The following is a 27974-nucleotide window of genomic DNA, read 5'->3' on the forward strand; positions in this document are numbered from 1 at the left end:
TAAGTTCATCCTTGTGTTGCAGTTAGGCTCGATGATGGTGGATCTAATTTTACAAAACAAGATACTGGCTGTGCTTGGCTGTAGGCTTTAACAGGTTCTGCATTTTGAGGTTTAAGAGGACAGATATTTTTGTTATCAATGTTTTTACCTGGCTTCTTTATCTTAACTAAATTTTTTTTCCCCCCCTTTGCTTTATCCAATGAACCACATTTCTCTCTTAATCATTTCCAGAACAGTGAAACAAGAATCATGTAAAGTGCATTATGAATTCGATAATGAGTTTTGTACATTTAAAAAACAATTAGTATAGTAGGTAAAAGTGTTATGAAAACTGTTTTTTATACTTGGAATAAATGAAAAAGATGCATTTGATTAAAAATATGCTACAAGAAAGTATGTAAACTCCAGGTCAACACAGACACAGTAAGCGTAGCGCTAGCCTCAAGCCTTGTACAAACTCTGGAAAAAAACCCCCAAAATAAAACCATCAGGAAATGGGTAACTCCATGTGAAAACACAAACAGATACAAACCAAATCCATGGAGACCAAAATGACTTTAAAGTAATGCAAAACAAATTCAAGGAATGCAAACAGGAACAAAAAATGTCAACAGATTAAAAAAGGAGCAGCTAAAGGGGATAGACGAAACTCCGATCTATACAGCAAAGATTTGTCATTTCATATAATCTGTTTGTGCATCTATACTGACAAATATCTGTAGAAAATGAAATTAGCATCGCCCTAAAGCCAGAAGGTAGCATGACGTGTTCTTTGTTTGACAGTGGAATTGTCCTGCACAAAACCCTAATCTCAATAACTTCAAAATAATTATTGACAAATATGTTTCAAAAACATCTATACTGGTTAACAATGTGTTAAAAGTCAACAAATCGTTAGCAACAACATCAAGACGTCTTCCTGAAACACAAAAAATGTCTCCTTCTGTGATAACACCGTTTGACCACAAATATATTAATTAGTTGATATAAATTTACTGAAAAAATAATATGAACCAAAACCAGTGTTGTGTTGTGAATCCAGTGTGAAAACAAAAATACTTCATATGTAAAAAATATGCAATAAATTGCATTGCGCTATCATTTTTGACATGAGGAGATGCATTGAGTGTTGCAAACATTATCCACATGAGGCACAAAACGAACATGTACACACATACACTTCTGCAGGGAAATTATCAAATGGAAAACCAATGTTGGCTAAAGCAGTCAGGAATTTTATAGTCATTTAAGCAAATGCTATTTAATCTTTTTTTTTTTACACTGCATTATTTTGAATACAAATGACCCACTAGTAAGTAGTTATTCAAGGAGGATCAAAGCACTTTATGAGACATATGCAACAAATTTCCTTCACTGTTTGCTTGCCTTCATGTGTACAAGCTAAACAAACTTCTCTGGTTCTTCAGGATTACTGTGTTCATGAAAAGTTCAAACTAAAAACTGAAATTATCACAGTGTCTTTGGAAGGATCACATAAATCATGCAGATACTCTACAGTAAGTGACACTTTGCATGTAAGTACTGTACATCTACACATTGAACATCTTGAACACATTTAACATTGAAATAAAGCTGGCTTTTTAAATCACCTGGTTAAAAAGGCACAAACAGGTTGGATGATAAAAAAAAGTCATTATTGCGAGTCATTGTTATTTTTGGAGCTTTCTTCAATGAAACAATTCAGTTTGTGTGTAACCACTATGATTGATTTCTAATAAAAAGGAGGGATTGGTTTATTTCAACCTGTTCTGATTTCACCCTGTCTGGTGTAGCCACGGCACTTTGCTGTTAGTTTGTGTAATGATGCAACAAAACAGTGATTATCTTCTCCCAGTTTAATAAAGATGATTATAGATTTCAGGCCTGCGTGACTGATTATTGCACTCCAAACAGTCAGAGCCGAAAACAGCGGTTGTTGGAAATGATGAATATTAAAGGTGCTGGCCAATAAAACAAACAAACTTTGTTTTTAAATCAGCAAACCCAATGAATAGCTTGTGAATGTCTCAGTTTCCTGTTTGACATTTCTAAGACAAAACAAAATGAACAAAGCTTCACATTTGTCTCCTTTGGGTTTTATTAAATGTAGATTGGATCTAAGAATGTAATTATTCTGACTCATTGAGGAAAGTGTCTCAGTGATTCATCTGTTGCTCTGTAGAAAGTGCTTTGTAATCAGCGTTTGTAAGATCACTGAGCTTGTCTTTTAAAGATAAGCAGATCATTTCCAAGTATTTAATATGTGCAACAAATCTCCTTCAATATTTGCTCAACACAGATGTCAGATGAATCTGAGCTGTTTCTTCTTTTCTCCTATTTTTAATTGCTTTTTAATACACAAATCAACTGAAAACAATATATTTTAAACCTATAGTCACAACAGTATTTATAACTCAAACTTTTTCATAGTTTTGCATTAGAACCTCAAACTTTAATGTATTATTCTGTAATATTACGTGACACTGGCATATAGTAGAAGAAGAGAACCTCTTTATGGTGTTTAAACATTGCATTGCATTGAAAGTGTGCTATACATAGACACTCAGTCCTCGACTCTCAAAACAGCTTATAATGGTTATGTCTTCTTCTATTTAAGGAGACAAGAGACTTTCTTGCTTGATTTTTATAAAATACTAAAGCCAAAAAAGCTAATTAAGACCCCATATGTTTCCAGGGAAATAAAGGAGAGCATATCCATGATGCACTCACTGAGATCGCCATTAACTAAGCGCCCTACAGGCGGCAGTAAGCGACGCTGGACCGGAGGCTGCGTGCAGTGCAGGATGTATTCATTCAATGTTTGGCTTACTTACTGCGCTCGGGGTGCCATCTGTATCTGTTAGCCTCTGGTGCAGATCAAACGAGACTGTCTGAAAGCAGAAACACAACAACAACAAGACAAGCAACACGTCAATCAACAGGGGCAACTACAACAGCAGCAGCTAAAAGCACAACAAGAGGTGTCGATGCACAGGATGAGAGCAGAAGCAGGCACAACAGAGGGAGACAATGTTTTTAGATATATTTTTTTTCCAAGAAAGGTGGATGCAGTAAAACATGACAAGAAATTTACTTCTAAAACTGAAATTTTTATACAAAAGTATTTGGAAAGGTTAATGATCTAAGGCCTGAATAGAACTATTGTAGTTACGATTGATGCTGAAATAACATTTAACCAGCAGAGCCAGGTGGTCTAACAGTACAATGACTGTGTGCAAAGATGACAAAAAAAATGATCTCCACGATTCTCCTCCGCTTTGACACTCAGCGACTCAAAAGTTACATCAACCAGTTTGAGCCAGCAACAGTGAGGTCGCCATTACTGAGGTGACAGATGAAAAACGTAGTTCTATTTCATCCCTACTGACCGCCAGAGGCGGTGCTTCAAGCACTGAATGATCATTCTTGCGCATGCGCAGGTCGAGTACTAATGACAACAAAGTCACCTGTGACCTGCCGGGGACCCACGTGACTCTATATAGTCACGTGGCACCCGGCAATCAATCCCTTTTGTTCTTCTCGCGCGCAGGTGTGTTGAGGACAGGTGTGTGGTCGTGTGAAGCTGGTTGCTTCTGTGTATACCACTAATTTCCTAGCTGCTTGTTGCTGGTAGCCCCGTGACCGGGTTTGGTCGGAGCTGCGGGTAAGTCTCGCCCTCCAGGGGCTGCACAAGCTGCTTTCACCTTACCAGATCCGCGGTGACTGGTAAGTTTTTGTTCTTTTCTCAGCAGTAGTTTACTGTTCGCTTTGATTTGCCTCTTTTGTGGCTCTTTTGTCTCACAGTAGCGTTTCTGCTCGCGCTGAGTTTTCAGTTTGTTTATCTACACTCACCAGTAGCGTTTCTGCTCGCGTTGAGTTCTTCTACAGTTGTTTATCTACACTCCCCAGTAGCGTTTTCTGCTCGCGTTGAGTTCTTCTACAGTTGTTTATCTACACTCACCAGTAGCGTTTCTGCTCGCGTTGAGTTCTTCTACAGTTGTTTATCTACACTCCCCAGTAGCGTTTTCTGCTCGGGCTGAGTCCATTTTACTTTGCTGTTGTTTATCTGACTCACCAGTGGCGTCTCTGCTCGTGCTGAGTTCATCTTTGGTTGATTATCGATTTGCTAGTGGCGTTCTGCTCATGCTGAGTTTGGAACCTCTACGGGGGGTTTTCTGCAACGGAGTCGCCGGTAGCGTTTTCTGCTCGTGTTGACTTCTGTTGGTGGCAGGCTAATCACGCCTTTCAGCGGTATGATGCTGGATAATTTATGCTGCTCGTCCTGTCTGGCTCCACTTCAGCCCGACGACGGACATGACTTGTGTCCCTCCTGCCTCGGTGTGGAACATCTCTGGGAGGCGCTGTCAGATAACGCTTGCCCCAACTGTTGCGTCATGCCCCGGTCAGTCAGACTGGATCGGTTGGCTGCGCTGGAGCAGCCTACCGACTGGGCGGGCGCTGCGCCGCGTACTCATTTGCCGATGGGGAAAGCGATGTGCAAACGGTCTACTGTGGCTGCACCTTCGGTACCGACAAAACGAGCCAGACGGACCGATGCAGGGCGGTTGTCCACGAGAGTGGATCATCTCACTACTGAACTGGCCCAAATGAAAGCCCTCCTCCAGTCCTTTCAGACTGCTGATGATCGCGGCCCGGCTCTCCCTTCCGAGCAGGATGAAATGTCAGTCAACGCCGATGATGCTGTTTCTGTGGCGGCCTCTGGCACCCATTTCTGTGAGGACCTGCCGGAGCTGGGCTCCGGGGCCTCTGGGTCGGACTCCATTGCCTCCCAGGAGGATACGGCGGAATCTGTGACATCCGCTATTAGAACGGCTCTTGCCCGTTTACAGATTAGTGTTCCTCAGGCCCAGCCTACGGCTTCCAGCGCCTTCTTTAAGCGCAGTAGGTCAGAGACTGCCTTTATGGTTCCTCCCTCGGCGGAGTACGTGCGGGAACTCCATGCTTGCTGGTCAGACACCAAGGCGCTTTCGCGTCTGACGACGGATGGCAGGGTCCTGGCAGCTATGCTGGAGGCCCCCAAGGTTGGCTTGGGGCAGATGCCAGCGGTGGAACCGGGCATTGCCTCTCTTATTATCCCACCTGATGAGGCTTTGCGGTCCAATGCCCGTTGTCCGCGTCCTCAGTGCCGTATTACCGATGACCTTCTCTGCAAGGCCTATGACTCTGGGGCCCGCATGGGCCGGATTGGGAACTCTCTATCCCATCTTATGCTGGCCCTGTCTTCCTCCTTGGAATCTGTTCCACTGGATCATGCCACGCAAGGCCTGGTTGATGCATCTCTGCAGGCCTTTGCTCTTATGTCGAGGGAACTTGGACGCACACTATCCACACTGGTTCACGCTCGCCGCCAAGTCTGGTTGGCGCAGTCACCACTTACTGAGCCTTGTAGGAGGACCCTCCGGGCCCTGCCTGTGGTTCCGGGGGAACTTTTTGGTTCTGCGGCACTGGACGCCTTGGACCGTACAGCTCAGGCTTCTAGAACGAGGCAACAGCTGGCAGGGCTTCACAGACGTGATCGCCAGCCAGTCAGCACCTGGGCGGCTGCGGGTCCTTCACGGAGGTCCTCAGGGCCTTCTCCTTCTTCCACTGAGCCCCAGGGGCTGGTACCAGGTCAGAGATCGGTCCAGAGACCTGCTCCAGATCGGAGAAACAGGGCTCGAGACCAAGCTGGGACGAGGTCCTTTCATCCCTTTCGAGCCGCGCAGTCTGGCCGACGTCCTCCCGGGCCTTCGAAGGGCCGGGGGGCCCGCAGATGATGCCTTAGGGCCGGCGGTCGGTTATTTTTCCCCGGGTCAGCTCAGCTTCTGGGCTGCCCACACCCCGGACTTGTGGGTGTTGTCCACCCTGTCCCGGGGGTACCGTCTTCAATTCCGCCGCCGGCCACCTATCCCTGGCCGGGTCAGGATGACTGCGATCTGCGACCCGGTGAAGGCACAGGCACTGAACCAAGAAATCTGCACCTTGCTGGCCAAGGGTGCTATAGTGCCTGTGGACCCCCTGCTGGATCCAGGGGGCTTTTATTCCATGTATTTTCTGGTTCCGAAGAAGACCGGGGGCCTGCGTCCAGTCTTGGACCTCAGAGGCCTGAATGTGTACTTGAAGGTCATGCCCTTTCATATGCTGACCACCAAGGAAGTGTTGCAGGCGATTTCCCCAGGCGATTGGTTCACTTCCGTAGATCTCAGGGATGCTTATTTTCACATCCCAATCGCTCCGCCCCATTGGCGGTTTCTTCGTTTTGCTTTTCAGGGGAGGCATTTCCAGTTCAGGGTCCTCCCGTTCGGACTTTCACTGTCTCCCAGGGTGTTCACCCGATGTGTTGCGGCGGCCCTCTCTCCTCTGCAGGCACAAGGATTGAGGATCCTCCCATATCTGGACGACTGGCTCATTTGTGCCGCGACACAGGACCAGGCGGTTCGGGATACTCGGTTAGTGCTCCATCATGTGGGATGCTTGGGCTTGCAGGTGAACATGGAGAAAAGCACTCTGACTCCCTCACAGGAGACTGTCTTCCTGGGCATTGCCATGGATTCCATCTCAATGGCTGCTTGCCCGTCACCCCAGCGGGTGGACAGTATATTGAGCATGCTCCCGGAATTCGGGCGCGTCATGGCACCGCCTCTTGTGCGGTATCTTCGACTTTTGGGCATGCTCACAGCTGCGTCTGCCGTAGTGCCCTTGGGGCTGCTGTCATTGCGGCCCCTCCAGATGTGGTTGAACAGCTTGAATCTGGATCCCGCACGGTACACTCATCGTCTCCGCAGACTTCGGGTGGGGCCTCAGTGTCTTCAGTCTCTGTCCCAATGGAGGGTGAGGTTGTTTATGACCACAGGGGTCCCGCTCGGTTCCCTCCCGTGTCGTCGGGAAGTTGTGTTTACGGATGCATCCTCCACGGGCTGGGGTGCGACTTGGCGGGGTCAAATGGCACAGGGGACATGGTCCCGGCGGCTGAGCAGGGAACACATCAATGTCCTAGAGTTACAGGCTGTCTTTCTGGCTCTTCAGAGCTTTCTTCCAGGCTTGCAGGGGAAGCATGTGCTGGTGAGGTCAGACAACACCACAGTGGTTTTTCACATCAACCACCAGGGGGGAACCAGGTCAAGGAAACTGTTGTGCTTGACTCGACGGCTTCTGACCTGGGCAGCTCCATGCATAGCCAGCCTCAGAGCAGCCTACATACCAGGGCCGGAGAATGTGCCAGCAGATTTTCTATCCCGTCGGAAGCCGCTTCCAGGGGAGTGGAAGCTTCACCAAGAGGTAGTGGAGCGCATCTGGACGGTCTTTGGCAGGGCGGCCGTGGACCTCTTTGCCTCAAGGGACGCATTTCACTGTCCCCTTTGGTTCTCATTGGACAACACCAGCCCTCTGGGCCGCGATGCCCTGGCACACGACTGGCCCCGGGCCCTCCTTTATGCCTTTCCGCCATTCGGCCTCCTTTTTCAGACTCTCCTCAGGGTGCGTCAGGAGGGGCACAGGGTTCTGCTGGTGGCCCCCTACTGGCCAGCGAGGACTTGGTTTCCTCTACTGTGCGAGCTCAGCTCCGGCTCGCCAATGCGTCTCCCCTCCAGGAGAGATCTTCTTTCCCAGGTGGGGGGTCAGATTTTGCACCCCGAACCGGACCGGCTCCAGCTCTGGATTTGGCCCCTGCAGGGCCGGGGTCCACCTTCTCAAGATACCCTGGGTCCATAGGGCATACGATGGCTAATGCATGGGCACCGTCCACGCGAGCTGTCTATGCTAACAAGTGGACGGTCTTTGCGACCTGGTGCCGTGATAGGGGGCAGGACCCGGTGCAGTGTTCAGTTTCGGACATCCTGACCTTCCTGCAGGCATTGCTGGATCAAGGACGGTCTCCATCTACCTTAAAGGTGTATGTGGCTGCCATTTCCTGTTGGCATGTTGGGCTGAATGGTTTTTCTGTGGGCCGAGACAAAGAGGTTGTACTGTTTTTAAGGGGTGCTCGGCGTTTGCACCCACCCAACCGCCCTGTGGCACCGGCCTGGGACCTTTCTCTTGTGCTTGAGGCTCTTCGGTCCCTCCCATTTGAGCCCCTGGCATCGGCAGACCTCAAATGGCTCTCACTAAAGACGGCGTTCCTTTTAGCTATGGTTTCTGCAAAACGTGTGGGGGAATTACAGGCTCTCTCGATAGCCGAGCCCTGCTGCCGGTGGAATCCTGATGGCTCGGGTGTTACACTGTGGTCTGACGTTGCATTTATTCCTAAGGTATCACTGGCGGCTGGCAGTACCCAGCCGCTCCATCTTGCTCGGCTTGACACCGGGAGCCCCTCTGAACCACTGTGTCCTGTTCGTGCCCTTGAGACGTATATCGATGCCACGGCATCCTTCCGAAAGACTAATAGCCTTTTTGTTTGCTACGCTGGCTCACGGAAAGGGCAGGCACTTTCCAAGCAGCGACTTGCACACTGGGTTGTGGATTTGATCTCCAAGGCTTATGCCTTGCAGGACCGGCCACTGCCGGCGGGAGTGAAGTGCCACTCTACACGGGGCATGTCGACGTCGTTTGCTGCCATGACTGGGGTGCCATTGGATGTTATATGCCGTGCGGCCTCCTGGAAATCACCTAGTACCTTTACTCGGTTCTACAGGGTGAATGTGGCTGCGCCCCATCCGCTTCAAGGAATTTTGGAGCAGCATGCCTCTACATCACATTAGGTGGGTGGTGTAGTCGCTGTTCCTTGTTGCTGATTCCTCGTGACCTTGTTGATATGAGTCATCCAGTGCTTGAAGCACCGCCTCTGGCGGTCAGTAGGGATGAAATAGAACGAAAGTTACTACCGTAACTACGGTTCTATGAATCCCGGATGACCGCCAGAGTGCTTGGTCCCTCGGAATCTCTGCTTTCGCGAGAAGATTGAGGGATTGATTGCCGGGTGCCACGTGACTATATAGAGTCACGTGGGTCCCCGGCAGGTCACAGGTGACTTTGTTGTCATTAGTACTCGACCTGCGCATGCGCAAGAATGATCATTCAGTGCTTGAAGCACCGCCTCTGGCGGTCATCCGGGATTCATAGAACCGTAGTTACGGTAGTAACTTTCGTTTGTGCAGTGCTCCTCGAAGGGTGACTGATTTTTACCCAACACAGGAGGTAAAGGTAAAGAAATTGGGTCTGGTGCTCAAAACACAGACACACACACACACACACACACCCACGCAGTTAAGAGATTATGAAGTCAGGCTTAATGTGACAGCACGGTCACAGCTGGACTCAAATAGAAAGTGCTTTGTGTTGGTGGTTGTTCAGCACATAAAAGATTAGTCTCACCTCTAAACAGAATATGTTGCATGTGAGGAACATTGAAAATAGCTAAAACTGTCCAGTGGGGTGCATAGATCCCACAGTGACTCAGTGTTTGAACACTGCATTAGACGACCCACACGAGGAGACAACCAGCATCATTCCTGTCTAATTTAAGGATCCTCTTGTGTCTATTCTAGATGTTTCACTTTCTTATAGATTGATTTTTCTCATTGCACAAAGTTGAGCTTTCTTTATTGGGAACCTATGAGGGAAGCATGCACACAGCTTTTTCTTTTGTTGAAAATAAATTGCTTCTCAGTGTTCAGCCTACTGTATCCTTTCATACATGCTTCACTAAACCCCTGTAAAACCAAGGATCTGGTGCTCCTACAAAAAACATTTTCCTGTTTGCACCACCCAGAGAGCAATAAATAATAATAGTTTGCAAACCTCGTACATGAAAGAGAGCAGGAGAATCTAAGAGCGACACCCAGCAACAGAGGCAGCATGAATTTACCTTTTTAGCAGGTAACAGGATTTCCAGCGTGTTATCAGAGCAGCAGTGCCAATGCAGGGCACTATTTTCATCCTGCCAGATATAACATCACTCAGTGTGTGGCTGGATGATTATTCATTCGGTAAACAATTCGTGATTCACTCTGACACAGTGTGATATTATCATTTCCTCTTCCAGACACCTGCACAGTGTCAATATGAAGATCCGAGCTGGAAGCAGTTGCATGAACAGCAGGACAAAGACACTTTTATGATGGCTTTGTGAAACCTTACTTTACTCTCATATCCTTTCTGCAGTACTTTTCTCTGTGTAAATATAATCCAGCAGATGTGTGTTTTGTCTCTGATCTCTTATTATTGTAAAAGCACAGTGTCAAACAATGAAGGTTTGGTGAAAAACTGATATACTTATATAATTTCTACTGCATTTCAACTTCATTTATCTCCTTTAAATACAAAATTTCCATTATAATTTGAATTAATTTTATGTGACTTAAATAGTTATCAGTTACTTTGAATTGTGCAATCAAATAAATTTTGACGCAAATGTTTGAATTTAATCCTCACTAATGTCTTTACTTCATTTTGAGAGAGTAAAGCAGAAGTGACTGAAGCACAAATAAAATAGTTTCTCTTGCTATGGGTGTGTTTAAAAAAATAAAATAAAAACAGACCCTCACTGAGTTTAATCAAATGTAAAAATAATTTTTCTTCAAGCCACAGTCACTTCAAACAACCAGGTAGGAGTAATGGGCTCTCTGGAGCCTTGGGGGCCACAAGTGATTAAAGAACATCTCTTTAAAGGTGTTTCAATCATTGCTGCCAAAATTGAGGTCACTGGACTGTGGGAAATTGTTTTATTTAAACCTGAGTCATTTGTTGTATGAAATCACAGTCGGGCTAAAGGCTGAGGGCTTATTCTAACAAGGGAGTGAGAAAACATCTTCTCTTCCTCTTCCAGATCTTCGTCCTCATGTTCCCCCTGGGCAACATAATGTGTTTTGTTATTCTTTGCTCTTTCTGTCACAGCTCCTTCCTTTTGCGAAGCGAGCCGAGTGAGCTAAGGATCCATTAGGCTTAAAAGGCTCAGTACTGAAAAAAAAGAAGGAGATGAAGGATGTAAGGATGGACAATGAGGAAGATGAGGTGGTGTCTTGAACTGTGGACGTGTCTCAGGAAAAAGACGAAGGGAAATAATTAAGTACGTTTCTTTTTTTGGAACTCCTCCTCCCTTCATCCTTCCCTCTTAATAAAAAAAAATCCTCATTTATTCACCCACTCATTAACCATCTCCACACCTTCTCTCTTCTCATCCTGATCTGCTTTCTTCTGCATTCGGCCTGGGTGCTCTAATTTTATTTCTGTGGACGTGTGCTGAAACATTAAAGCACATTTGTGAAAACATGATTTTTACCATATAGAACAAGTGTTAGTTTCGATCATTTTTGTGCAAATAAAACTCAAAGCGCAGAAGCTTGGCAAGCGCGTGAGTTTAATAAGGCGTTGCAGTGTTTAAAAGAAATATGCAACATCACAGTTTAGTCTCATGAGAGCTGAAATAACATTTAACCAAATGTACTTAATTTACTCTGAATGAGCAGCAGAAATGTTATGACTAGACACAAACCCATCTAAAAGTGAAATATGGATGTAAACAATTAATCTTACAGTTCATGAAACAATGTTGTTGGATGGACTGAACTATTAACATTACAGTGGAGTACTTTATAACGAGCTGGACTAAAGTGCTTTACAAGCACACAAGACGTAATTACAAATGTGTGCAAAAAAATTTAACATCGCAAAGAAAGAAACTCAACAGACAGAACGGATACATTTTAAACAAAGGCCAGTGGATAAAAAAGGGTCTTTAAACTTTCTTAAAGTGATTCATTTTCTGAACGTATATAAAACGGAAAAATAGATTGCTCCAGAAAATAGAAGTCACTTCCGCATGACAAGTAAGATGCTATCAAATGATGAAAGAAAATCAATTTGTCCACCTGACTGTCCAGTAAATTTGTGTTCTGTATGATTTTAATTGTTTTGTTGTAAGGCATTATTATAAAGTTACTGAGACTCCAGTAGGTTTCCGTACAGCTTCACCTTGAATCAGATTCACTTTGAGTTGAGGTGCACAGATGATGTTGGAGATAGCTGTGCCCAAATTAAGGTTATTTAAACTTAGGTAAGACGGATGGTGCTCTGAGCATCATTCATCTCAAAGCAACACAGCCTTGCTCTGAAGTTCTGCATTTCATTGGAACAAAAGGTTTGCACTGATGTGTGGTGTCCACCTATTACAACCAAGACAGACACCACAATGTGCAGCAACAACAGTGAATGTCATGTTTTGTTAATATTGTGGAGTGCTAATTTATAATGTAGATAAAGATGTTACAAATGCATCTCTTCATCTTTATGCTGATGACATACTTGTCTATCATAATGCAAATACACCTGCCCTGGGATTTGATGATCTTCAGCCTGCATTTGACAGAAACTAGGATATTTTAAACAAAAATAAAGTCCCTATTGTTCACTCAGCTATTGTCTTTTCTTTACTAGTGAAATATTTCTTTATGTTTAGCTTCATCACAGCATCTAGTCTCCATCAACATAACACTGCAACCCTAAGATGAATAAGTAAAAATACTGTATTTACAACAAAACAAGCCATTTAACAGTAACATATCAAACAGAACATCAAAACAAAAGAGAAAATTGCCGCATTGGACACAGCTATTTCATATTATGCAAACCGAGTCACCAATGAATGCAATTTTGAAAAACAAAAAACAAAAAAGCATACGAATTGCAACAAAACCTTTAGGTAAACATGTGTGAAACTGAAACATTAAAGCACATTTGTGAAAACATGATTTTTACCATATAGAACAAGTGTTAGTAATCTTAATAATTGTAGTTGTTAATTACCTGTTGAAAAAAAACATCTTTACAAAATTAAAGCAAAATATTTTATTTAAATCATGTGTCTGACGAGCCTCCTGTAAAGCTATTTATCCAGCTTGGAGTGTTACTTGCAGTCGCCACATATTCTTTAAAGCATTTGGTTACATTTTTCATCAGTCGCAGTTTTTGAAATGAGTCATGTGGGTAGTTGCTCTTATAAATATCTGTCAGTTGTGCCTGAAAAATGTTTTCTATTGTTTGCTTCTGCAAACAGGGAGACATGATTTGTATAGGACTGCACTGCATTTTAGCCTACTTCATAATCTAGATGATTTTCTGCATTTTTGATTGCAGAAGAAGGGGCTCCTACAAGGCACCAAACAAGAAAGGGCATCATTTCTAATGTCAGCTTGAAGTCTCAGAATGCCTGAAACACTAAATAAATATAAATAACAATAAATAGATTTAAGCTCATGAAGCTACTGCTGGTCTGTAGCAACATTAAATGTGAATTTATTATTGAAAATAATTAGTATGATACCCAGGCTCTCATAATAGCAGCAAAAAGACAAACATTCACATGGTCAGCAGAAATGCTTCTAAATCTTTGCAGCTCAAGGCAAAGGCATGAGGCCAGATTGCCATATGGGCATGAGTAATGTTTTATGCACACAAATAAGTTCGATTTGACAAATGGATAGTGTTTTATTGTGACAACTGTATAGTCATGGCCAAAACTTCTTTTGCTGATACGTTATTTTGCCAACTTTGTGAATTGATTAGAAGGACATTAATTCATTGAAAAGGGCCTTGTTAGCTTAGTTTAAAGCAAAAAAATATATATAATTATATTTGTAGGTTAAGCTTTGAAAGTTCTGTTCTAAGAATTCATATCAGTCAAATTATACCAGACTAAATTAGAATGCTATTATAAAGTAAGGTTGATGCGCTTAAAAGCTCTGTGTTCTTGTGTTTGTAATCAGCACCTCCAAAGAAAAGCATGCAGCATTTATCACAAAATGACCTGGCATGCAGCAAGCTGCAGCTAAGTAGATTGCAACTGAAAAACAATTGCATCATAAAGAGCCATGTAATTAAAGACTCTGTTGGAGAAGAAGTTTCACGATATTAACAATGGTCCAGCAAGCTCCAGAAATACGACTATGGATTCCTCATTTTCCTCCTGAGAAATACACAAAATCACATCGCAAAAAAGTCAGAGTGCATCTGAAGTCCCAGAGAGACGAAAACCTTTGGACAACATGCACAGCAAAGAAGCCCCTTCAATTCTGCCCAAGAAAGTCATCAAGGACAGACTAAAATGCTCTCTGGTTGAGACAGAGTATTTTAAAAAACCCTCATGTTTGCTGAGGTTTTGTCTGACAATGGTCCAGTTAAGAGCCCTGTAGAAAACAATAAGGTAAACATGCTGAAGTGGTGCATTTGGCCTTCGTAAAGGTAAAATTGGAGGGATGGATGAAGCCAATTTCATCCCAGTCACCAGTAAGTTGAGATACTTGAACAAGATAAAAAGCAAAAAACATTTTTGCATATTAAGCTATAGAAACTTAATTTCCTATAGTTTTGGTCACATAGAAAATACTTTGTCTAGGGAACAAAAAGCTAGCAAGAGTCCAACCAGCTGCAGAGGAATTGTGTTTTGCTACAACTATATAGGCTGTGGTTTCTCACAATTTCTGCTCCTAGTTCTGCTGAAGACCACAGACAACAACCCAACAGAACAGGTTCTTCCAATAATTTGTGTATTTTCCATCAAAATGTCAAAAGTGAAACATAATAATGTGGCTCAATTGTCATTTCACTAGAAGTTTGAATCTGTGGTCAAGAAACTCTAGATCTCATCTCTAAGAAAAATAAAACTTTCATGGAAAAAACAGATAAAGAAACAAATCAACAAACAACATTGGTTCATCTTCAGTCTGGATTTTGTCTGGAAGATGATTATTCAGTGTCACAAATTAAACAAAGACGAATCAACACTTGAAATATCTACATGACTTCACATACATTGGGTAGATTTGGTGAGTCTTGAAACCCCATAAAATAATTCATAGCTCTTAATACATACAGTAGTGCATCTGGTGCTGAACCAAGATCAGCAGAACATAACAGCCATGACTGCAAATCCAAAAGACTTTAGTTTGATCTGTGTCATTAATCTGAGCACAAAGTTCAAGCTTTAAGTTTACAAATATATTTTAAAATAAATAATGCTTTATCAGTTTAGGAGTGGAGGGTTCTGCAAATTCATCCGGAGCATCAATATAAATCGTTGCTATCAATCTAGAAGACAAACCAATTTGTAATAGTTGTATTTGTTACCTTATTCTCGAGACGTCCAATCAGTTCTGCCAGGCGATTGATCTGAGCCTCCAGACCTTCTTTTCTCACCTCTACAGCTCCTACAACAAACACAAGATACAAGAAAACCCATCAAAATCCATTGGAATACAAAACACATTAACTCACAAAACATGGTTCCAGTTTGTGATCAGATCTAATGTTGCTGGGTTAGATTAATTCAAATAAATGCAGTCACTTGCTGCTGCAATATTAATGTCCTCTCCTCCAGTGAATAAACATCTAATCCATCAATATGTTAATTTATACTCCTTTAGCCATAACATCCTACAAGATAAACGATTTAAATGATACAGTGAAGGTGCTAGGAATAGTGATACAGTTGAGGTCAGAAGTTTAAATAAACTCATTTTATGTTCTGACCAGCTATTTCAACTGTTGTTTTCTATGGTGTGATGATAATACAAGATATAACCGCGTAGTTATGAAACAAGAATACCTTCCTTCAGATCATCCTTTTGTTACGACTCATGATCAACTCAAAGGTCCAGACACAAAAAGGTTGGTTTAAGTCATCTGAACCGGCCTAACCCACTTCTGTAGGTATTCACAAACCCCTAACCAAATATGTTATGGAGAATATTTTGATGTTTGGGATGGCGTAAAACAATATTGTTTGCATTTAAAGAACTGAATGATGAAACAGAGTGAAGACAACAAACTCAGCCAACATACAGCATTGCTCAGGTGAATGCTACAAATGCTACTCCTTTGATTCTGCTGTAGCTTTCTGTACCACAGGGCCCGTTATTTTGACGTTAGACTTGTATCATGTGAAAAGGCAAAGTGAATTATAACAGTGGTGTCTTGATTCCCTACTTACTTCAATATTATGACCTACAAAGAGCTAATATTTATGCAATCTCAAATACTTAAATTATTTGTTTGTTAGCATTATGGCTAACAGTAGAAACTGGAAAGCCGTAAAAAGACGACATAGTGACACACAAGACACTGCAAGTTGTTTAGACACTAAAGAGAGCAGAAAGAATCAATTTAGCAACCAATGGCTAAATGCCTAGGGATACGTTGAGCGATATCGCAATCACATCACACCCTATCAACTGGGAAATGATTAATGTTGTACTGCAGACCATGCACAGCTGAAACACCGTCCTAAGATCTGAAGAAATAAAAAGAGATGGGAGGAAGAAAGATATCGAGTGTGTGTCAAAATTCAGAAAAGGGAGATAAAATGCCAATTATCCAACTATATTTGGAGAAACTTGGCTGATTCGACGATGGGTCCTATGAGATGAATTTTTTAATTGGCTCTTATTCCACCATGGTTTTTAAGATTTTGAATTACAAGAGGATCATCCTAATTAGTTGTCTTTCAAATGATATTTACCACTCCGCTATCATTTCATCATTTTTGTTAATGATCTTTATTATCTTGTCATTCTGCATAACTGGCAGCAAAAAGAGCAGATTAACAGGGATCGATTTTTACGCAACCTTTTGATGACTAATTGAGTTCTTATAGCCTTTTCTGATCAAAGGAGACCAGGAGAAAATATTATAGGACATTATTAAAATCCTTATATTTTGTTAAAATATAAGAAAAGGTGAAACATCACAATGGTTGCAATATCAGGTTAAATGTGTCAGTACTCTTGACAGCCTTGCTGACCAGTTTATGGTCTTGGAGAAGAAAACTGTTTTTCTGTCACTGTTATCTCAGTTTCTCTAACAACATCTTAATATCTTCAATGTGTCCATGAGATGCGTCAGATGCTGTGGAATCGTTTGTACCTTTACCTTAAGCGATCGAACAAAAAGATTCTTCTTGCAGCAGAATCTCCGTGAAATATGGCTTTAGCTAAAAATAGCCAATTTTACATCAACAGAACTTTATTTGTCTTATTATGTTTGTTGTGATGTAAAGCACTTTAACTGCCTTGTTATTGAAATGTGCCTTACAAGTAAACTTTATGAATAATGTAGCAACCTGCAACCAAAGTGTGCAGTCATAAGTTTACATTAAAATGTCCTGTAATGCAGAAAAGTGCATCGAAGATTTTTGCACCTAAAATGATGATGTTGCAATGAAGAAGATACTAAACTGGTCAGCAATTCACTGGAGTTGTTCTTCTTGAGGAGGGAGCTATTTCATGTTTCTGGTCACCAGTGCAGATTGAACACTGGTCTGACGTTTGAATATCAGTTCAAAAGTCTAATATTTGAAATTTAGTTTGAAATTCACAAGTAATTTCAAACTGACTCAGTTTGAAATGCTGTAAAATACTGCTGTGAACTTATCTTATCTGTTAAATCCTGAGTTGGATCATCTGAGACATCTATAAAATACAGATTTCTTTTCTGGGGAAAGCACAAGCTTCATGGAAGCACTGCTGGAGCATCCTGGTTCAATTTGTTGAATCAGGATGGGGTTGCTTCTAATCCAAAGGACTTGGATTACTGGTAATTCTGCTCAAAAACACTGAACAATGAATGGAAAATCCAGCACAGTCTGGTGACTATTTGTGTATTTCACAGCACAGTAGAGTCAAACCTTTGACCGTGACTGGCTGTTCCTTGCACTACATTTACTTTCTTTTGGAATTATTTTCTAAGTCTGCGGTGATAAGTCAGGGTTATTATGTTAGATAATTAATGTAATATTTTAAATATTAATAAGACTCAAAAACTGTCTTTTATGAGAGCCAGGCCATTTCATAATCATTCTAGCATGTAGAAGAGTTTTGATTTCAGCCAGAGGTGTTTCATGTTCGGTTTTTGAAGAAATTACGAAAACATAATTTTATTTTCTTTTTGCCCCAATTTCAGAACACCACCTCTCCAACTAGCTTGTGCTACTTCCCTCTCCTCTCAAAGACTAATTTTACTTTTCCTACTTGCTCAACCGTCAGCCTGTTTTCATTCCCTGATGGTCATTGTACAGCAAATTGGAGCTTGGGCTGCCCACTCTTCATTAAAAGCTTTACCAGCCAGTCAATTAGGAGCTTCCTCCTGACATCCTAAACACACGCATGCAGAAGGAACACACCCATCAGCTGAACCACCGTCTGTTACACGACAGACAGCTGCAGATAAAAACCCAGTGGTCGTTTTTCAGAGTTAGAGGAATAAGTGGCCGGGTCATTTAAAGAAGTATAAGAAGAATCACAGCTTTCACGTTCAAAAGCTCCTTAAAAGGCACAGGAGTATTTATTGATTTTCTCTTCAATTAAACCAACTTTGAGTTATTAAACATTTTCCTAATTTAACTTTAGGCGCAGTATTCTTATAAGTTCATATGTTGGTTAGTCAGTCTGTTGCTTTACTTAAAAAAAAAAAAAAGTTCAGTTGCTCATCTTTTACAAAAGCACCTTTCCATCTCCACTGGCATCAACTAAGAAGAACTGATGTTTCAGGTCTTATGCAGATTAAAATTATTTTGAATAAATTACTGTAAATTGATCACTTTTTCCAAAGATAAACCTTCCAAAAAATATGTAGTAATTAGCATAATGGCTCCGTCTTAAAATAACATTTGAGTTTTCCTTTTCTGATAGTTAATTTACATATGATTTTCTATTATTTTCTGTGCACAAAACCTTTATTTAAATACAGCAAAATTCATAGAAAATCGGCTCTCATTTCAGATGCTGTTCCATTTTAGAGAAAAGTCTCAAACTTCAATGAAAACATGTCCACACAAGACAATTTTCTTAATCTTGGGTATTTTAAAGAGAAATACCCAACTTGTAACTGGAAGTAAAGTCAGACCCATGACTGATAAATTCACATGTGATGTAGTCACAGAAAGAGGTAGGATTTCTAGAAAATATTCAAGTTGTTCTTTTGATCCTCTCTGACTTTCTAGCTATCCTTATAAGCCAACATCTGTACTTGCTCTGAGGCTCCTGCTGGCTGCAGAAAGAACCCGAAAGAACCTGCAGATAGTTTAGCATAAAAAAACGTTTTTGTTGCTGATTTTATTAAATTGTATGCTAGACAAGACTTTAAAGACACCTTCCTGTGCTTTATGCCACAAGTGCTCAGTCCTTCACATAAAAGTGGTTCTATTAATTTTATTCTGCAGCACTTAATTTCCAGATTTTTTGTTCTATTTTTCATTGAAGGTTTTTGGATGCTGAGTATCCTCTCTTGTATTCAAGCACTGAACAGATGGTCTTAGTGCGAATCAACTTTTATGTCCTGTTACAGACAGTCCTACCTTTTTTAGTCTAAAACTAAGAATCCCTCCAGAATCAACTTAAATGTAGCTGCATTCATCTTCCTGTCAACTCTAATCAGCTTTCTAACGTCCAGTAGAAGAAAATCATACCTAATATACTGCTGCTACCACGATGCTACACAGCTTTATTTTTCATCTACTAATGGCATTTTGCATGTTGGTTAATTAGTTCCACTTCGGCCTCATCTGACCATGATCAACATGTTTGTTGTCTTGCTTGTTGCAAACTTTAAATGGTATAGCTTTCTTTTTCTTACACATTTACATGTGTGGAGCGCACATGTAAATGTGAAATCAACTCCCACCTGGACCCTCGATCTCTACAGCTCCTCCAGATTTATCACCTTCCCCTGCCCAGCGTGTAGGTTTAGTTAAATAATGTCTTGGTATATTTGCTACAGTGCCGAACCTTCGCTCCATTTTCTCGACAGATTAAAGAATGATTCGCTATGGCTAGTGTGGCTGTAAAGTGACAAAACCTGTAACCTTTAAGGACTGTGAGTAATTTTTGCAAGGTGCTGTAAAAGGAAACATTGTTTCTTTATAAACATGCGAACCCGAGTGCATTAAGAGCTCCAGCTCAAAAAGAAACCTCAAGACATTCACAGGTAAAACTTTTAACTTCAGTGAATGCTTCACTCAGAATGAGGATGCTTTGAGGTATAGCACACAATACAGCTCCTCAGCTTAAAAGTGGATATTCTTATCTTGCATATTCTTACATAATTCTCATTTCTTTGTTCTGTTTTTCATGCCGCTTCTCTCTTACCCACTGCTTTCCCCCCCATATCTCTTAACTGAAGAGTGGATGCTTCACAAACGACTGAAAAAGAAAGGAAAAAATAAAATAGAAAATGTGCACTATATGTGCCACTGCAGCTTGAAAAGAGATAATAAAAGAACCCTTCAAGGCAGCTTCATTTTTGTGCACTGCAGTATAGAAGCAGTATATATGGGGAGGCGGGATTTGAGAGCAATTAGTCAACCTTCCCTGACAAACCCAAACCTGTCTGTTCAGAAGAGTTGGGGATAAAAACAGCATTATAAAAGGACAGCTGAAGGTTGGGCTGAAAGACAACAAAAAAAGCCAAGATCACGTTTTGTTTTTCAGTCTGAATACTTTAAATATGATCTCTAAAACCAGGAAATAGAATGACTAAAAATTCCATTTTGGAAAATTATTTATTAATATTAGAAGTATTTATGAGCTCGATTTTACAAATTATGTTTCACAGCAGAAGCCCTTAGCAACATGTTTCAGTGACATTAAATCTCTTCATCAGAATATGAAAGGAGAGCAATAACCTGAATTTATTGCTGGAGAAGAAAGAGCAGAAAAGAGCTACAATCAAGCAGCTCTTCAGCTTTCAAATGTTGCTGATGTTGTCCAGCTGTTCTGCTGGTGAAAAGCAGGTAATGTGTTAACTTGTGATGAAATTAGGATTTATTGCTACTCAGAGATGTAACAGTGCCTGAATATAAGGCTGGAATCCCTTCAATTTAAAGCATAATTTGTTCATATTCTATCCGACTGGTGTTTATCATGCAGAAAATTTAAAATTAATTTCCTGTGACTGAAAAGTGTGCTGGATATGTGAATCACAGATGCCCACATGTTTGAAATGCACATGAATATATAACTGTGGAGAAAGTATTTGTTTGCAACTAAAGTGTGAAATGGTGGAGTAAAAACATAGAGCCTCGCTGTAATTCTATTTGCATAAATAACAACTGCAGCATGACCAAGAGCCCAGCAGTAAGTCTTATATCGGTACATTAAATACACAACCATGCACAAGTTTATACTACCGCTTATGTCTTTTATTTTGCTTCCAAATAGCTTGACTTTATTATCTATTAAAATGTTCCTGAGAAGTTGCAAAGTCTTTTTTAAAGTCTTTGCTTGTTTCTTCAGTCCTATCTTTGTACCTGACCCTAACAGCATTTCAAGACAACAGACAAGTTCAGTCCTGAAAATGTTCTCCAAATCCATCAGAACACAAGGATCCACAGCTGTTTTTGGATGAGTCCATGATATAAGAACTAGTAATCCTGCAATGTACTACATTATCCCACTTTAATTTTAGTAGGAAGAGGAAGAGGCAAAAATGTATTTTCTACAGCCTTGATGCCAGAAAGCAGGAATAAAAAAATTATTTAGATCGTCATCATTAGGAAAAATTCATAACACCCTCATTAGGTGTGTTTGATGCAAATTTGTGATCAGCACATGGTGCTTCTAATTTAATGAGAAAACAGATTTCTGACACAAAAGCCCCACTTCAGTGTCAAAGTGTTTTGAAAATGCTTCAGAAACTCTTCAATTTGCCCTTCAGTCAGATGATAGTTGAGAATTTTATACGACATTTAAATACAGATTTGAGTTTCTACTTTCCATTAAAGAAAAGCTGAGTTGAAGAAAGGCAAACATGTTGAAGGTGTTTGCTTTTAGTTCAGCCTCTCTTCATTATCTGCGATTCTCTTCTGTTATTGAAAAAGCTTTTTCATCAGGAGAATCTTAGGGACACAAAATAAATAAATATATTTTATTGAAAAAATTGGTTTGGCAGCCGCTTGGTTTGTTTTTATGCCTTCTACATAAATATATTTGATTAGCTGTGTTTTTTTTTACCGCATTTGTTAGACTATGATATTCGAAGAGATGCAATAACCATTAGTTTGTCACAGTCAAGGGTTGTTTATCATCTCTGACTCAGAATGTTTTAAGATGTCTGATTATATGTTTTAAACTGGAGAGAGCAATATTTCTATGAGGGACTTATAAACAAAACAGAGTGACTTTTCTTAAAATGAAGTTTAATTATTAATTAAGCTCAATCACAGAAACAAACAAAATGCAAAGACTAACTGATATCAGCTTCTAATTTTATTATGTACAATTAACTGTACAGATCATATCCTGACCTCCATATTTGACTATTTAGGGAAGGTCATCATCTAGAGCAGTGGTCCTCAACCACCTGGTACCGGTACCAAAAGAATTGGTACCGGGCCACGCAAGAAATAATGAACTGCTTCCGGATCTTTTATTTTGAAAATCCTAAACCGGATTTTACCGGTTACGTCTTGCGCGTCAAAATTGAGCCGCCAACTTGCAGCAGAATGAGTGATAAAACAACAACAACATCGGAGTACTGCAGCGCAACACTCCCCCCCACTACAGCATCAGACTCGATACTTACAAATTCAAATCCATTGAGGGGTTTTAAAAAATGGCCCAGTCAAAGTCCAGATATAAAACTGATGACTTCACAACCAGAGGATGCGACACAAATTCACACCATAATTTGGTTTGGTTGACTTAACAATACACTTTAGTAGCTGCTCCCAGTTAATGCCTCAACCAGGAGGGAGGAAAGACAAAGAAGAAAGAAATTAATCCTGTTCAGCTGGCTTATTAACAACTAATATCAAAATTGGAGCAGCACCAAATGTATGCAAACTTTCAATTTCAAAGCCAATTCCCTTTTTCACGAGGAAGGAAAGTAGGAAGGAAGGAAAAAGGAAGAAAAAAAAGGAAGGAAGAAAGGAAACTGCTGACACAATGATCACAGTGGGAAAAGAGTTACAAAAGATTTAATAGAACTCATTAAATCCGAGCTTTAAACTTTAGCTCTAAAAAAACAGGGTGCTCATTTTTACTGTTTGCTCTGACTCAGCCAAAAGCAATGAAGCTTAGTGTTTGGAGCTCCATGGCACATCAAGGTAATGACCCAAAGCTGGGAGAATAGCATCTGGATATATTTAGAGGTAAAATATTCTGCAATGGTAGACACAGACCTGATTCATCTGCATTTCCATTTCTGAAGAGAAAAACTACAGTACACTCGGATTAACAATCCATAAGTACAACAGGAAACTGTGCTGCATTTGATCATCGATCAATTATTTCTTAGGCTTTGCATCTATAAACAGTTCACCAAAACAACATTCTGACCCTGAGACAACACTTTTCACCTTCATGACAATTGCAAAAAAATCAAAATCTCTCTGATCGACATTTGAGGGTGTTCCTTCTCATCTGAGCCACTAATCAGCTGGATGTTATTTTCTTCCACTTGTTTCCTGTCAGGCTTGTTTGGCGATAAAGGGTTGCCATATCTCAATGACCTTTGAAGTGTCATTTTCCCCAACGAGTAATTTGCTCGAAGGGGCACAAAGTGTCAAGGTGAGCACATGCACTGGTGTCAACAACAAGCTGGTGTAGAATCAGAGTGTGAAGATACAGATGGAGAGAGATGTATTAACATGATCTGTCAGTCACACACTGAAAGAAAAATGACTTAATAAAGCAGAGACACTGAAAAAAAGACCCCATCCATTAAAATAAGTCCAGGATTTAATCCAGAGTAGTATAAGCCTGGCGGGTCACCAGGTTAAGCGTCATTTGTTTATTTTAAATAGGGATTGTTATACACCAGTAATAGTAAAAATGGATTAAACTAGGTTTAATGTTGATGCATTAAACTGGGTACGAAGGAGTGCACACCACTTCCTGCACCTTCCCATTGGCCTCACGACCTATTATTTCTAAATTATAATAAATTAAATAATTTCTCATTTCTAAATTCTATTTCAAAGTAAAGCTACTCTCTCACAAGTACAATTTTTAGGGACTCTACTCAACTTAAAGTTAATCAAATGCTGAACAATCCCAATGAAAACTATATGATACTGATGAAATAGGGCTAATTATAAGGTGTTCAGGAAATTATCGTTAATAAAGTGGACTAGGACTCGTCAAATTCCTCATCTTAAATCACTCCAGTAGTATCAATGACCAGAAATTATTATAGAGACATTCAGATACTCACACTTATCAGCTGTCAGTGTAAATCTGACCAAGTCGAAGCTCATTTATAGCTGAACTAACAGCAGCTGAACTTCCACAGAGCTCAAAAAACAACAATTGTACAACAAAAGGTATGTCTGGAAACCAAAAGTGGGAAAACGAAAAATTAAACCACAATGACACAGAACTGCATAAATGACTTATAATGACTTTAATACTCTGATCATCACAAAAAGTACGATTATTAAAGTGTGTCAGATTTATTTTACAGGAATTTGTAGGATTGTAAGTGATCATCATGCTTTTATTTAAATTTCTAACAAGAAAGGATTAGAGGTTGCTCGACTTGAATTTGTCTTGATCTCTGGAGAAAAACTTGAACATTGAGAAGAGCTCAAATCACTCCTGTTTAAATGCGCATTTAACACATTTATTTTAATATGTAAATTAACTTTTCGATCGTTCCTATATTGCAGAGATGTTAAAGCAATCTAATCCTTATTCTGTTTTTATGTCGCCCTGAGTCTTATTTAAAAAGAAGCTGAAGAGATCCTTCTTCTAATATGTTTTTTCTTCAACTCTTTCTACAAATTCGTATTTGATAGGGTTTCCCCCCCCCATTTTATTTTAATGCTTTGATTTTGTGAAGGAATTAGTACTTTCTATCTGTGAAAGGGAATATATAAATAAATTTTCTTTTCAGTCAAAAATATGCAGCAGAAATAACAGATTAATTTAATACAAGCCTTCCTCTTTACCAGGATTACCATTAAATGTGGGGTGTATGTTGCCTATGCTGTACAAGATCATTTGACAAGATCACCAGGTTTTCCCTCTGCTTGCCCTTTAAGGTACCTTTCTTCTCTATTTCCAACTCGTTATATAAACCCACATCCTTCACCTCTTAAAGAATTCCCTACACAGCCCTTTTCCACTAAAAGGAAGCCCCCGCATATATGTGCAGGTAGCTGATTGAAGCATTTTAAAATTGAGGACCAAATCATATATGGATGAGCATGGTTGAATAAAAACTGCTGAGCGGCAGTGAAGAGTTTGATTTGTGCCCATCCCGAGTGACGCAATCTCACACAAGCAGATGACGGCAGCTGTCCAGGACAAAAGTCGGGCTGTTGTTCACCTGAAGCTGTGTTGATGGTCCTGACGGCCTCTCTGGCACTCACTCTGTTGTTGGGGGGATAATCAGGGACAGTGTTCTGATAGCGCTTCTCCGGCATCCGTGGGCTCACTTTGGCAGGTTGATGACTGAAATATAGAGACAAGGTTAGACAAAATTCAAAACAGGAACTGAAGAAAGACGAATTAAACTATCTGAGCCAATTGAGGAAGTAGAGACAGACAAGAGGAATGTGGGCTGATAAAAATTGTGTGGAGAAGAGTGACAGATGTTTTAACCAAAGCAGAAATGAGCCTGAAACAAGGCCCAGTTTCCATTGAAACCACCAACAACCAGAGTTTTACACATTAGGATGTGACATGTGTACACACCCATGGACACACACACACGAAGAACAGACAGTCACAACCTCACTGGCTCACCCAGACTGGCCGTGCTGCTCGTCAATCGCATCCACCGCGCTTTCCACAGAGCTCAGGAGAGACTGGATCTGATTGGCCGATTCCTTCAGTAGGAAGCGAGTCACAAATTGTTCCACATTGGTTCCCCTCTCATATACCTGAGAAGAAACGAAGATTAGATGCGTAAATTTTGTAGCTAAAAGTAAGTAATCAAGAAACATTCAGAAGAATCCAGTGGTTTGAACTCCTTTAGGTGAGATTACAGAGAAAGTGCAGAATTTCCTCGAGTCATTTTGTACCACTTCTATTTCTCTTGTCAGTTGAGAATTTAAGGGCACTAAGTTTTAGTAAGTAAAAATCCTCCGACGACTTCAATGTACTGAATTTTATTTTTCTGAAGACTTTATATTAAGCTCCATTACCATTTATTGTTCTTCCCCGTTTGAGCCAGCAAACTCATGATATACGAGAGATTATGGCAACTTGTTAAGTGAGAAAAAGTGTGAGCAACCCCCTGATGGTGTAAGTTATTATTAGAAAAACACAGCCATGTGTGTACGCACTATGTAAGAAACTGAGAAATGTATTGAAATCATCAGGTAACAAAGCGAGTATAAAATGTCTCCAAGGCAGGTAGGAATTGATAACCGAATTTATCGGCATTTAAATCTCATCACAGGTGCTGAAGGGTATTTAGGGCTGGACTTTGACAGGGGCATTTTAACACTTAACACCGATTTAAACATTCTTTGGTCCAAACCATGAAAAAATAATTTAGAAACCATATTTTTCTCTGCTCAGAATATAAGCTCCTTGTTCTGAGGCAACCTGTAACAAATAAAAACGCAAGAAAACATAGAATATCATATTCTTTGCATTTAACACAATTCAGCCTAATTTGATTTGTCAGACACTCCAAAAGACATAAGTGGAGGATTCAACAAGCACCTGGATCTTTGACTATGTGTCTAACCAAGTGGTTGGCAACACAGGGGACTGCACTCTCACCATTACTTTCCCCTCTGTACTTCTCAGACTTATAGTATAATCTACAGAAATACTCTGATGACTGCGCAGTTGTTTGGTTCATCGCAGATAGACAAGAATCTGAGTAGAGAGCTGGTGGAACAGCTGGTGGCTTATACAGCTTTGTCATCATGTGTGAACAATCCTCTTTACTTGAGAATTGTTGTTTCCCCAGAAATCTGCAATTTCAGAGAAGCCGGATTGAACCAAACCCAAGCAGTATTTCCATCATGGGAGAAGAAGTGGAGGTGATTCAGTAGGACAAATACCTCAGTGTTCATCTGGACAACAGACTGAGCTGGAGATGCAACAGTGAAGATGTCTAGAAGAAGGGCTAGAGAGTTTACTACTGAAGGAAGGTCCTTAGTTCTTCTGTGCTGCCAGCAAGATGCTCCACATCTTTTCTTAGTCTGTTGTTGAGTTTCATCTCTCCTGCTGTCATCTGTTGAGGCAGCAGCATCAGAGCCAGGGACTTTAAAAAGGCTCAACAAACTTGGTAAAGAAGGCTGGTTCTGTTCTGGGGACAAGTGTGGAACCTCTGGAGATGTATTTTACACAAAATTAAGAAAATTATGGATAACCCTGAGCATCCTCTTTATGAAGCTGCTTTACAACAACAGAGTGTCTCAAGTCGAATGCTTCTTCAGAACAGCTGTAATACAGACTGCTACAGGAGAAACTTCCTGCCCACTGCCATCAATATCTACAACAAATAGTTGAAGGAAACTATATGAATTACAACATTTACATTAACCACCATCTACATTAATAAAGTATTTTAGAAAACGTTTCATACACAAGTCTAAGATTCCTTTTAGGCAGAGCTTAAAGGGGATCAATGCACCTATAAACAGTCTAATAAATGTCTAATATTGAGAGGCCTTGCTGAATTTCTTTAATTTAATGAGTATTAAATTATAAATGACTCACACATTTTGAGAGCCATGTAAAGTGAATGGTTTTCAGTGTTAAGCAAGACTCAGAACAGGAACACATGAAGCACTTCAGATAAAACTGGAGCTCTTGCTTGAACTCCAATGACCTTATGTCTGCAACATGTTAATTATTTACAAATATGGCTGCTTGCTATAATAAAATCCTTCCTCCACATAGTCAGCGTCCACTGATGATGTCACACAGTTAGCAAGCAGAGGACTTCTTACAAGCCATAGTCTTACACAAAACTACAATGCAGAGAACTACAGGCATCATCTATGGCAGTGGTTCTCAAATGGGGGTACGCGTACCCCTGGGGGTACGTGGAGGTACTGCAGGGGGTACGTGAAGCTTTTCAAAATA

The 27974-nt window shown here is 40.7% G+C and overlaps 1 protein-coding gene across 2 annotated transcripts in view; it reads right to left on the reverse strand.

Moving 5' to 3' along the window:
• The window catches only part of necab2 (N-terminal EF-hand calcium binding protein 2), a 107081-nt gene that overhangs the window by 27977 nt on the left and 51130 nt on the right, over positions 1 to 27974 (reverse strand). Inside the window, exons 6-9 of one of the 2 annotated variants that reach the window (XM_023351419.1) lie at positions 25671 to 25807; positions 25252 to 25376; positions 15058 to 15137; positions 2835 to 2891 (exon numbers count right to left, since the gene is read on the reverse strand). In XM_023351419.1, the coding sequence (XP_023207187.1) occupies positions 2835 to 2891; positions 15058 to 15137; positions 25252 to 25376; positions 25671 to 25807 (399 nt within the window). The remainder of the gene's footprint in view (positions 1 to 2834; positions 2892 to 15057; positions 15138 to 25251; positions 25377 to 25670; positions 25808 to 27974) is intronic. The other variant, XM_023351427.1, reaches the window with a different exon arrangement.

This window comes from Xiphophorus maculatus, chromosome 2 (assembly GCF_002775205.1).
Source record: "Xiphophorus maculatus strain JP 163 A chromosome 2, X_maculatus-5.0-male, whole genome shotgun sequence".
NCBI lineage: Eukaryota > Metazoa > Chordata > Actinopteri > Cyprinodontiformes > Poeciliidae > Xiphophorus > Xiphophorus maculatus.